This window comes from Onthophagus taurus, chromosome 7 (genome assembly GCF_036711975.1).
Source record: "Onthophagus taurus isolate NC chromosome 7, IU_Otau_3.0, whole genome shotgun sequence".
Taxonomy (NCBI): domain Eukaryota; kingdom Metazoa; phylum Arthropoda; class Insecta; order Coleoptera; family Scarabaeidae; genus Onthophagus; species Onthophagus taurus.
Window position 1 is genome coordinate 8,919,189 of NC_091972.1, and position 12,402 is coordinate 8,931,590.

Sequence of the window (12,402 nt, forward strand, 5' to 3'; positions counted from 1 at the left end):
AATTAAAACTACTTATTGTAAGGCATAATAATGTTTAGACTCATTTTTAGGAAATAATTTTAGTTAAATAAAAAAATTTATTTAATCAATTATTACATCAACTTTTTTCTTTTTACCTTCTTTCTTCTCATTCACTTTCTTCATTTTCTTTTTCCTCTTTTTAACATTTCCAGACTCCAAAATAACCTCCATTTTATCAAACATATCATCATATTCTTCATCAATCAGTATTTTATCTTTATCATCATCTTCGCTGTTGATATCTTCACCACTCTTGACAGCTGGTTTAATTAAAACTTTTGTAAGGGCCTGTTTTAAATATTCCTACAAAAATGTATTAAATAAGAAGTTGTTTTTTAAGACAATTTATAACATTAATTACTGAATGAATTGATTTTCCAGTTTCTAGGTTATGTATCCGTAAAAATCGATCAAAACTCACACTAAACATATATGGACTGTATGGTTGTGGAACTATACAAGAAATACCACCGGATATGTTAGGAAATGTTCTTATTGGTAAGTTTGGTTTTGCAAAATCGAATATTTGCAAATAACCACGGGAAGTACCAAAAACAAATTGTTTTTCTTTATGAATACTTGCGATTGCTGTAAAATTATTATCAGGTTTTAAAATTTTTGAGACTGGTCTTCTTTGTGCTCTTTCATCATAAAGTAATAAATGTCCCTCTCGTGTACAGCAAGCGCTTAATTTATCATCACATTCAAAAAATGTTATTCCTCGAATCGTTGTAGGAATTGGTAAATTTAAATTATCATGGCCTAACGATTTCGCTTTAAAAATACATTTTTTAGCTTCAATATCATATACTTTAAAATCATTCCTTTCGCCGCCTGTTCCAATAATGTTTTTTCTATTAACATTATGCTTCATACAATCTAAACTGCCATCTGAGTCTATTTTAATACTATCATGAAATTTATCTGTCCAAATATTTATATGTCCACTATTTTTAGCAATAACTATTTTATCAATAACAGCTTCAGCCCCAACTATAGATCCAGTTCCGATTAAATCATCTTCAGGAATTTTAAAAAATTTTGATTCTTTTGTATCATATAATCTAACAATTCCATTTTTATGACCAATTATTATTTCGCGACTTGTTCTACCCCATTCCATTGATGTTATTTCAGCATCTTTACTAGCATGTTCTAATTGATATTTTGCACATTCTCCAGGTTTACATTGAGTATCTACAAAAATATTGTAGTTTAAAAATATATTGCTATAGAAGTAGAATGGAGACTTACTTCCTATAACACCTCTTTCCGTACCAAAATAAACGTCGTATTTTCCGGATATTTCCATTTTAATCAAGATTTAACAGAATTAGTAATCATAACCTAAAAAAAACCTAAGAAATTGAGGTTATGTATATAACTAACTTCACGTGTCCTAGACTTTTTGATTAAATTAGTTTATATTCAGATGGATAGATGGCACTACTAAATTTAATTATACAATTAATTATTATCTTATTATTAATAAGAAATGATTTTTTATAACAAAAATTTTAATTTATTTATATTTTCTTTCATATCTTTAATTTAAATTCTCTAATTTGCATTAACCTCAATTTACATTTACAGATTCCAGTAAAGAAATCTAACCTAAAAAATTTTTAATTTTCACATTAATAAAAATGAATTGGATTACAAGATTTAGTCGTTTAACGATTTCAAATCAACCCTTTCTAATTAAAAATCAGATTAACCAAAGATATTTTTCGTTATTTCCCCGATTACAGCTCAAAGAAGGTAATATTTTAAGAAATAACCTCAACAATTTAATGCAACATTTTTGTTTAGTTTTTGAGGAAGAAAAAGGTAACGAAACGATAATATCAGCTAAATACGTTGATTCACCACGAGAAAAATACTTGCTAAAGCCCGAACATTCTGGAGCATGTGCTTTATGTAGCAGTGGGTTGGATGTAAAACATACTGATGTGCTTATTTTAAGTCAATTTGTCAGGTCGGATGGGTGTATGTTACCCAGAAGAGTCACTGGGTTATGTAGGAAACAGCAAAGAAAGATTTCTGCGTTAGTTACGATGGCTCAAAAATCAGGTAAGTTAAAAATATGCATAAATAAATTTGTAATTGATTCATTTTTTTATAAGGTTTAATGCCTAATTTAGCTCCAAGTTACAGCAAGAAAGATCCAACTAAGAGATTTGGTTGGAAAAAGTATAATAAATATTTTGATGAGAGTACAATTAAAACTTAAGATTATTTATTTTTTTGTTAAATTTTCTGTAAATCCACTCAAATAAAAACACAATAAAACTTATTAAATATCCAGTGACAAGAAGAAAAAATGGAGCAGAAAAGCTTTTCCATGATAAACCACTAGCAGTAGAAGAATCAATCATAAAAGAATTACTTTTTGTTATTGATTTTCCAATTAATGATCTATACCTAAAAAAAGTTAATTAATAAAACACATAAAACAAATTACGTTTTACCAATGTTCCACAATTCCAGCTGAAATCAAAATTTGAAAGGTTGATGAAAAACGGTGTCGATAAGGTGCTCCAAGACGTAAAGGCCATGCATGTACACTTGGAAACAATTGTTGCTTTACCAATCGAAATCGAACCATTTCATTTGGTCCAAATAAATCACGACAAGTATTAAAAATCTATGACAAATCATTAAAAAAGATTGTTTAAAGATGATTTTAGTTATTTACAATGAAAGGCATCGCCGTTTCTTCATCAAATACAGCAACTTTTTTATTAAAAGTCTTTTTAACTGCTTCACAAAAATCTAAATCATCAAAACAACGATCAAGTAAATCTTTGTAACGTTTATCAATCGAATTTAATAAACTTTCTTTCAAAACGGTCCAATCTTCAGTATTAACCTTAAAAAAATAATCATTCAGTAGGAAATTAAATTAATTTTATATTTACTTGGAAAGAATAACCTTGATTATACAAATCAATAACGGTATTTGGTTCCAAAATTTTCGGTTTAATCATTGTTGAAGCTAATTTGCTTTTATAGGCTGTTGTTAATATAATTGACGCTAAAAACCATACCGAAAGTATTAATCGTGTGGTAATTAAGTTTAATTTTAATCTGGGTACAGTTTGATCGATGATATTCCGAAATGGTATCTAAAATAAATTTTTATTCGTAACATAGTGATAATAGAAAATGTTTGAATTTCTTACACGCATAAATGTGTAAAATTGATTTTTTTGAATTCTTTGTGAAACTCCCAAAATAAATCCAACTAAAATTAATAAAAGTGTCAAAAAAATCCATGAAGTGATCTCAAAAGGTCTTAAAATTCCATGAAGATCTTCTGGTTTTGTTTCGGAAACGGTATAAAATGCTGTATAACTTTCCATGTGTAGCATTGTTGTAAAATCAGCTAGTTGTAATCGTTCTAAGGATGTTGATATTCCACCTATTGCCCAATCTCTTTTTTCAAAATGTACCTAAACAAAACAAACAGATTTACAAAATTTTACATATATTATGGACATAAATTTAAAGACAAATATCAATAAACAAAAACACAAAGAAGTAAAAATATACCAAACTAACCAATGGTAACAAGTTTGTTCAGAAATCAAGGAAGACAAAGAGATACTGAAACAAGAGTAAGAAACTCTACCTCCCTTTTTCATTCAATCTTATTCAACAACATCGAAACAGCACACTTATAAAATAAATGCACAGCAGAAGTCTTCTTGGACATCAACAAGACTTTTGACAACGTGTGGCATAAGGGAATAATTTACAAAATAAATCTTCAAAATAACTCTCCCTACATTCAAACAGAACATGGTAAATTGAGACCATCGGATAACATAAAACATCTAGGTATGATTTTGAACAAGAATCTACGTCTTAAGAAACTCTTCAAAGAAAAACAACTAGTAGCAATAAGGAGAGCAAAATACTTTCGATGCTTAACGTACAGGAATAAAGAAATTTCCACTAAAACGGCCATACATTGGATTATGGACATGTCCTAAATATTACATTATCAATAAAACAGAAAGAAGATGTTTAAGAGTAATAGCAAAGATGCGCCATCCGAATATATACTCTCTCTAGGTTCTACTTCATTTAAAGTATTCTTTCTTTCAGTTATTAGTTGGAAAGTGCCACTTGTAATGTTTTTTGCAATTCTTAGTTACATAATCTGAACGGCGGTTCTGGGTCGAAAACGAAAATTCTCTGGTTCAGGCAAATATTTGGATATTGACAGATGGATCAAAAACGCAGGAAGGGGTGTGGGCAGAAGTACACTGCCAGACACTCCGTATTAAGCAACCTTACAGCACAGAGTAACCAGAAATGACACTGACGTCGATTCGTTTGATGTTGCGGCACCTCGTTTTGTCAACTTGATAATTTACCACCAATAGCAGCAATACCTTGGTGACCCTCCATGATATGGCATCAGTTTTGGCGAGATACCCCCAGTGTCACTCCTGGTTATTCTGTGCTTACAGCCTGGGTAGTACTGTACTGTATTCCAGGCGGAAGTATTTGCTATTGACATGGATGCTAAAATCCTTCTTGGGAGAAAGGCGAAAAACAGTATGATTTTTCTCAGACAGTCAAGCCGCTTTCCAGGCTAACGACTGTAAAAGAAATTTAAACACTCTCAGTTGTGATAACAGAGTTTCTCCGATCTGGGGTCACTCTGGGGTTGCTGGCAATGAAGCGGCAGATGAGCTGGCACGAGAAGGCAACCTTAAAGCGTTTGTGGGGCCAAACCCAGCAGTTGGTATATCATTTGCGATGGCCAAACATAGGATTGGACTGTGAGCTGAAGAGAGACTTCGCCTATTGTGGACCAGTTCTGCTGAAATGAGACACGCTAAGTTGTTTATCAACATCGCCGTTGTCAAACCCGGGAATATTTTAGGACTTGCTCGTTGCAGCATTAAAGTTCTAATGGATGTCTTTACTGGACACTGCCAGACACATCTCAACTTGTTGGGCCTAACCGACGATGTTTTATGCCACTACTCTGCTATTAATCGTATCAGATTCTTGATTTTTGAGTCGCTTTATCTCCCCAAAGGATCTGAATGACTTTAATTTAAAGACATTAATATTCGTTAAGAGCATTGCACTGCACGGTGAAATTTGATAAATTTAATCGGTGTACCTACCGATATATCATTTATGTAATGTAGTTACATAAACAGATATTTGCACACCTCATTATTAACAAAGATGACATTCTTAGGAGTTTTAGCGCAAAACTTCTTGAGTATCAAATATCTGTTTTTGTATCTAAACGTTTTATTTATCACAATCTTACATCTTCAATCATTGTTCTCCAAAGTCCGCCTCCAAGTTTAAATTCAGCTTTTCTCATAATAAATTTAAAATTAAGATATCCACTAAGTAACAATAAAATATTTGCATCGATTCCTTGAATATCACATTCGTTATTTAAATCGCTTTTATTTTTTTTACACCAAATAAATGGTTCATAAGGATAATAAGCGACGTGAAACAAATGTCCGTTAAAGTTATTAAATTTATTGCGATAATTTAAAAGTTTTTGATCTTCTTTTAAAGTTTGATTGATTTCTTTTAAAATTCCGGTTGCTTTTCCTACATAATAATGCACGTAATATATAATATCCAATTGAATGTCGTAAATAAAAATGCAGCCGCATTTATCTAAACCTTTTTGATTCCAAATATAAATCATTTTTACATGGTTCTCGTTAACATTTTTTAGTTGTTTAAAGTCTTTTCTTGTTATAAATAGAACGATGTCGTTAAATTCCAAGTTAAATTGTTGATTTGAAAATAATTCGAAGTAAAATGGGTTTTGTAAAAACACCAAGTGAACGTATTTGTGTCCAATGGGTCTTTTTAATAAATTGGCTTCAAAATTCTCGTTGTTGTAGTTGTACTTAACTAAAATGCATGGTGTTAAATAAGAAAAACTTAAAAAATCGATTAAATCATTTTTTGTGTAATCGTCGAAATGAAACATGATTTCATATCCAGGAAATTCTTTTAATATATCTTTTAACGATGTTTTTGAAACTTCCTGTATCGGTAATAACATTTGATGGGAAAATTTTATCGATAATATTAAAATTAAGACGTTTTTAAATGCTTTATCCATGATTATTTTGTATTACTAAATTTTTCCTAAAATAAAAAGATTTATTGATAATCTATGCTGTGTGAATGAGGTGTTTATTATAATGTCAGAAAAGAATTTTTGAGGGAGTAAAACATAGGCGAAAATGATGGGTTTTGAATTATTAAAAGACGGAAATGTTAAGGGTGAAAGATAAAAAAAAGGGAAGAAAAATAATTGGAAATTGGTCTTGTCCCGTTGAATATTTAATGGTTTATCTGTGTTTGCATCTTATTTTGAGTTAAATTACTTTATGTCCGGTCGAGCGATTCACTCCCTAAAATCTTTTTTAACAAAAACATCAAAATAAAATCCACAAATTCTTCAACAATTTTATTTAAATGATAAACTAACATATTAACTTCAACATTGTCATAATTATTAACATGAATTTCCGGTAGTTTTAAATTTCTGGTTACAATTTCTTGATGTTGTTGGAATATGAGGTTGGCGACAAAAGATGGATTTACTACCTACTTCCTTCTGGTTTTTATTCTGGCAATTTCCAAAAATCTTCTTAGCGGTTTCTATTTTGGTGTGGACGAAATCTTCAATATAACTTTCAGCCACCGTCTACGAACGCCAGACCCATGGCGCTTAACATCTAGAATGTTACCTCCATGGATTGCCAAATTAAGGAAATACGGTAACAATGGCCAGTATACGATGAAGAATTTGGGAGTCCTAAATAAATCGCAATTCTTGACGGTAAAGCTTCAAACGTGTTGCTGAATACTGCACTTTCCGTTCTTGAAACAAACAAAAAAATCTATCGTGATTGGTATCTGCAGGCCGTAAAGCTGCGTATTCGAAATAAACCAAGAAAAATTAGTTCGTTGTTTATAATTGTCATTGTTCTTGATGACTCTGCTTTAGTCTTGTTCAATTTAATAAGTAATTCAAATATTCGTTAATTTTTAAGAATATAAGTTTTTGACGTCGACAAGCTCCAGCAATTTCTACGATGAGAGCCACATGAATATTTAATAAAATTAGAAGGAAAAAATTTGCTATTTAACAGTTTACCTTAACCATTAAATACATTTCATGTAGTGCGTTCTGAATGAATTCTTCAATTTGTTGTCTTGGCAAAACATTCCATTTCTTAGCTTTATGGTTTTTATATTTTTGTTTTAAAAAAGCTTGCAGCTTTTTTAAATGCCGTTTTTAATTACAAGGATAGTTTTCAACATTGAGTAAAATGTCCATAGAGAAGCTGCTGCATATTTTTCTGATTTTTTCAAAAAATAGGCAAGGAGAACATCTTCGGAATAAAAAGGTTATGTTTATGAAGTATGGGGATGGAGAGAACAAGGTTTACTGAAGGATGTACAAACAAGGTATTGGAGATGGGTACTAGGATTGGTGAGGGAGACTCTAGGGTATATTGTGAGGGAAGAGGTTAAGGTGGATGCAGTAAGGGTGGAAGCTGGGAGAAGAGCAGTGATGTACGAGAAATGGATTGAAAGAAGACCGCATTGCAGGATCCTGGGAGAGTGCTGGAGAGAAATCAAGGAGAGAATGTTGATATATAGGGAAGGATATTATAAGAGAGTGGGATATTCACTAAGTGAGATCGACAACAGAAGAGTGGAGAGAGAGGAAATATAGAGATAACTGATGGATAGGGACAGAGACATACAAAGGCAGGAGAGAAAGGAAGGGAGATGTAATGTAAGGTATGGGCAGATAGCGACAGAGGAACTGCCAAAGTATCTGTTGATGGAATGAGGAAGGGAAGAGATTAGTGGCCAGATTCCACTATGGCATTGAGGAAAGAGGGAACAGGTACTGGTGGAGAGAGAGGAAATATAGAGAGAACTGATGGATAGGGACAGAGACATACAAAGGCAGGAGAGAAAGGAAGGGAGATGTAATGTAAGGTATGGGCAGATAGCGACAGAGGAACTGCCAAAGTATCTGTTGATGAAATGAGGAAGGGAAGAGATTGGTGGCCAGATTCCACTATGGCATTGAGGAAAGAGGGAACAGGTACTGGGCGGAAGATGCAGAGAAGTAGTGGAAAAGATTGGGAAACGCTGGAGCACTTGTTGAGAGGTTGTAGTGAGCTGAGGGAGGCGGCAGATTTGAGGTGATGGCAAGAAATGGATGTGAGAGGTGATTCCAAGCGAAATAACACTTCATGACATACAGTGTGTGAACACAAAATATTGCATGTACTACAGGCATAAAGAGCGTTTGTGGCCCAATATCACGCCGCGGTACACAAACGCCTTCATTACGCCCTTAATACTTAAATAACTATTATAATTCTCCTAAAAAATCAATTAAAACAGGTAAAGTAAATAAAAAAGAAACTTTTAATTCAATTTATTTTATTTAAAAAACATACAAAAATTTATTTTAATTTATAAATATTTGGCAAACAAAAACATATGAGAGATCTTATCAAATGCAAAAAAGATACTGTTACGTATAAATACAGAGAAATACAAACTTTTCATTTTATTTAATGAGAACACTTTTTTCTTTAGAGATTACCAGAGAGATTTCTTGTACAAAGATACTGTTAGTTTTAAATCGTTCTTTTTTAAACTAAATAAACTAAAACAAAAAACTAGAATGAAAAAACCTTAAATCTAAATGGCAAACAATTTTTTGTTAATCAATTTTCAACATTATTTATATGAATCTAACAATAATTTATAAAAAAATAGTTAATAATTATTCTGAACACATTAAATAATTATTGGTTTTAAAATATTTAGTTACAAACGCTCGTGCTTGTTGTTGAGTTACTTCGTATAACCCAATATCTTCAAGTTTTAATATGTATCCATACAAAAATGTCGTCCTCACTGTGTTTAATAAAGTGGTAGCAATACCATGTCTTCTGTGAGTTTCGTGAACCCAAAATAATTGTATTCCACATTTAATCACATAAGATTCTTTTGAACAATATGAGATATCTTGTTCAAATGATAACAATTTGTATGCTTTTGTTGAAGGAATAGTTAGGACACATCCGATTATGGTTTTATTTTTAATATAGAAATAAATCTAAAATTAAAAAATGATTAATTAAGAATGAAAATATACAAAAAAATTAAAATTACCACTTTATTATCATTTTCAGTTTCCCAATCAACCCCTATCTCTTTATTTACTATTTGAAGGACTTCCTTAGCTTTTTTAAGCCATGCTTTTGAATCTGTTGATATGATTTTTATTATCCTACTGTTTTCATCTGTAAAAACGACTCTTTCATTTTTCCAACCCTAAAAAATTAATTAAATATCTTTTATTGTAATTAAAATTTAAAAAATTTATAAATTTACCTTAAATTTTAAAACATTTGTCCCATTATGTACTTCCATATGGGCTTTTTCTTCGTTAATATCCCCCATACAATAAACCAATTCGCATTGTGGACATTTTGTAACTCCAAAACGTTTCTGTCCAGCATCTAACAACATTTGATCTGGAGCTATTTTGTCCCATTTCTTCATTGTATTAACTTTTAAAGATCCATTCCCACCTTCATTTTCATTTAAATTGGTACCGCCTAATTTTCTAGTAAATATGGGAAATAATTTTTTATTATTTTCCATCATTGCTGTAGAGGAAGAAGAAACTTTATTAAAAACGTTCGTAATCGGTCTTTGCTTTAATAATTGATCATTCTTGTTCTCCAGCATATTATTAATATTTAATTTTGCACGTTTCGGACTGTTAATGGCCATTTCCGATGCCATATCGCACATTTGAGACGTCGGAGATAAAAGCATATCAGCTATTAATTGTTCGTGTTTTCGTTTTCGATCGTTTGATGGTTTTTCTTCGATTTTTTGTGTTTTTATATCGTTATCTAGTAAATTAAGTATGCTGTTGAGTTCTGGAACTTCAGGTTCTTCATTGAAATCATCAATAATTTGGGAAATAATTGTTTTGGGTTTATCTTCAATGTTTTCTTTGTTGTTTAATGTTTGTGTTAAGGGTTTAATTTGTTTTGGTAAGCCACTTTTTAATTCTTTAAGATCTTCCATGTATGCAATGAGTTGTTTTCCCTCCATAAGACTCATTCGAACGTGTTTTGGGGATATTTTTGTGGCTTTAACCTTTGGTTTTTTAATTTTATGCCCCACACCAGCATTAATTTGACCCAAAACGTTCCTTTTCTTTCGATTACACAAAAATAAAGTCGACTTTTTGACATTTCCATTCACTTTTCTAACCTGTTTGTGCTCGTTCACTTTCAAGGTATTGCAAGAAGCCTTTCTTTGCTCAACTTTTGGATAGAAAGACTTCGCAGGTAATGGATTTATTTCTATAAACAAAGCTGTACGTGCTTTCGGCGCTTTAGCATCATTTTTACTTTCGTTTTCACAATCAGAATCTTCTGACTGACTTTTTCTTGACAATCTTGGTAATTTGCTATTTGTTGTTGATGTATCTTGAGGTGTTAAAAGTGTTTTTGTGGGTGATTTATTCAAACGGCTGTGATAAAACGGTGACTGCGAATCAGAACATGTTGAATTGAAGTTTATCGGTGTCATTGACGAAGGTGTTAATGTTGATATATCGAGATTTTCTTCTTCTAAATCACAAGAATCATCTAACATAATGTAGTCTTCCATACGATTTGATGCAAAACAATTAGTGATTGATGGGGCTTCAGAGCTTGTATCACTTAAAGGAGACATTGGCCCTAAATCACTGTTGTTGTCTTCATTATCAACAGGAAATAAGGCTTTCCGAAGAAAAGTCATTCGATCAGAATGCTCATATTTAGGTACGATTTGGTTTTTTTGATCAGAAGCCATAATAGAAACTATTCAAAATTAATTATTTATAATTCAAATACAGTCCTATTGTTAATAATAACAGAAACTTACCTAAAAAATAGCAATTAAATATGAAAACAAACTGGTGAACACAAACTAAACCTAACCTATATTTAAATTAATAATAGAACGTTTAGAACTACGGAAATATCATTAATAGCTTCGTTTTATCTACTTTTCTATGTTAAATGAAGAGATTTCAACCAAAAACCGTTTAGAAAACGAGTTATCTGAAAAACGGTTAGAAAACAAGTGACTGCCGTTACTACATTTTTCTAACCAAAAAACCGACGATTGTTTACCGCCGGCGCGAACTTGTCAAATATGCCCCCATCAACCAATCAAATTCGATCTTGATCATTTTGACAACGACATCTATTATTATTATTTTTTTAAATTATTTTTTCTACATTAATTTATGTTTCTTTAATAACAAATAGTAATTAAGAAAACATAAAATTAATTCGACACTAACTCATTAATTTAACAATTATAAACAAAAACAAATAGAAATAAAAATGTAACTGACAAAATCATAATAATAATTATAATAAATAGATGGCGTTTTAGTGCTTTTTAAAAATTTAATCTCAAAAATAATAAATTCACCTTATTATTTTCTACAATTATTTAACAAGAAATAAATATTTTAAAAGGTATTTAATGCTTCAATATGTATTTTATCAATTTGTTAAGTAACCTCGAAGATACATTTCCTAATTATATTTATACAGATGTCCCACGTAACTGCTTCGTCAGAACTATTTTTAGATTCCACTATTCGTACAATTTTTGAAATTTTGGTAATGCTAATCGATTCTGCGAAACTATCTATCTAATATACTTCAACGTCTTCAACCCGTACTAACAAAATTTCAAAAATCGTACGAATAATGAAACCTAAAATAGTTCTAACGAACCAGGTACTGGGACACTGTATAAATATAATTAGGAAATTATAATTACTTTTTAAAATTATTTTTTCTACATTAATTAATTTTTTTTAATAATAAATAGTAATTAAGAAAATATAAAATTAATTCGACACTAACTCATTAATTTAACAATTATAAACGAAAACAAATAGAAATAAAAATGTAACTGACAAAATCATAATAATAATTATGATAAATAGATGGCGTTTCAGTGCTTTTCAAAAATTTAATCTCAAAAATAATAAATTTACCTTATTATTTTATACAATTATTTAACAAGAAGTAAATATTTTAAAAGGTATTTAATTCTTCAATATGTATTTTATCAATTTGTTAAATAACCGCGAAGATGTATTTCCTAATCATATTTATACCGGTGTCTCACATAACTGATTTTTTAGGTTCCATTTTTCGTAAAGTTTCGAAATTTTGATAGCACGGGTCGGAAGTATATTAGATAGAAAGTTTCGGATTTCGGATAATCGACCCGCATTAC

General features: G+C 30.7%; 4 protein-coding genes across 5 annotated transcripts in view; 2 read left to right on the forward strand and 2 right to left on the reverse strand.

Moving 5' to 3' along the window:
• The window catches only part of LOC111424548 (splicing factor 3b subunit 5), a 51,901-nt gene that overhangs the window by 38,743 nt on the left and 756 nt on the right, over positions 1 to 12,402 (forward strand). The gene's annotated exons all lie outside the window — the stretch shown is intronic.
• On the reverse strand, positions 58 to 1,430 carry LOC111424562 (lethal (2) k09848). The gene is made up of 3 exons (XM_023058145.2): positions 1,276 to 1,430; positions 383 to 1,218; positions 58 to 324 (listed from the first exon to the last, which is right to left on the reverse strand). The coding sequence occupies exons 1-3, from the start codon at positions 1,331 to 1,333 to the stop codon at positions 82 to 84; spliced, it is 1,137 nt and encodes a 378-aa protein (XP_022913913.2). The 5' UTR covers positions 1,334 to 1,430; the 3' UTR covers positions 58 to 81.
• On the forward strand, positions 1,610 to 2,481 carry LOC111424511 (mitochondrial ribosomal protein S18A). The gene is made up of 3 exons (XM_023058063.2): positions 1,610 to 1,782; positions 1,834 to 2,094; positions 2,148 to 2,481. The coding sequence occupies exons 1-3, from the start codon at positions 1,668 to 1,670 to the stop codon at positions 2,252 to 2,254; spliced, it is 483 nt and encodes a 160-aa protein (XP_022913831.1). The 5' UTR covers positions 1,610 to 1,667; the 3' UTR covers positions 2,255 to 2,481.
• Positions 8,483 to 11,282, reverse strand: LOC111424527 (Establishment of cohesion). 2 transcript variants are annotated; one of them, XM_023058085.2, is made up of 4 exons: positions 11,079 to 11,282; positions 9,466 to 10,958; positions 9,244 to 9,405; positions 8,483 to 9,187 (listed from the first exon to the last, which is right to left on the reverse strand). In XM_023058085.2, exons 2-4 carry the CDS (start codon positions 10,948 to 10,950, stop codon positions 8,852 to 8,854), a joined length of 1,983 nt encoding a protein of 660 aa, XP_022913853.2. In that variant the 5' UTR covers positions 10,951 to 10,958; positions 11,079 to 11,282; the 3' UTR covers positions 8,483 to 8,851. The 2 variants fall into 2 exon arrangements, with proteins under 2 accessions (XP_022913853.2, XP_022913852.2); XM_023058084.2 differs by having other exon boundaries at positions 11,023 to 11,282.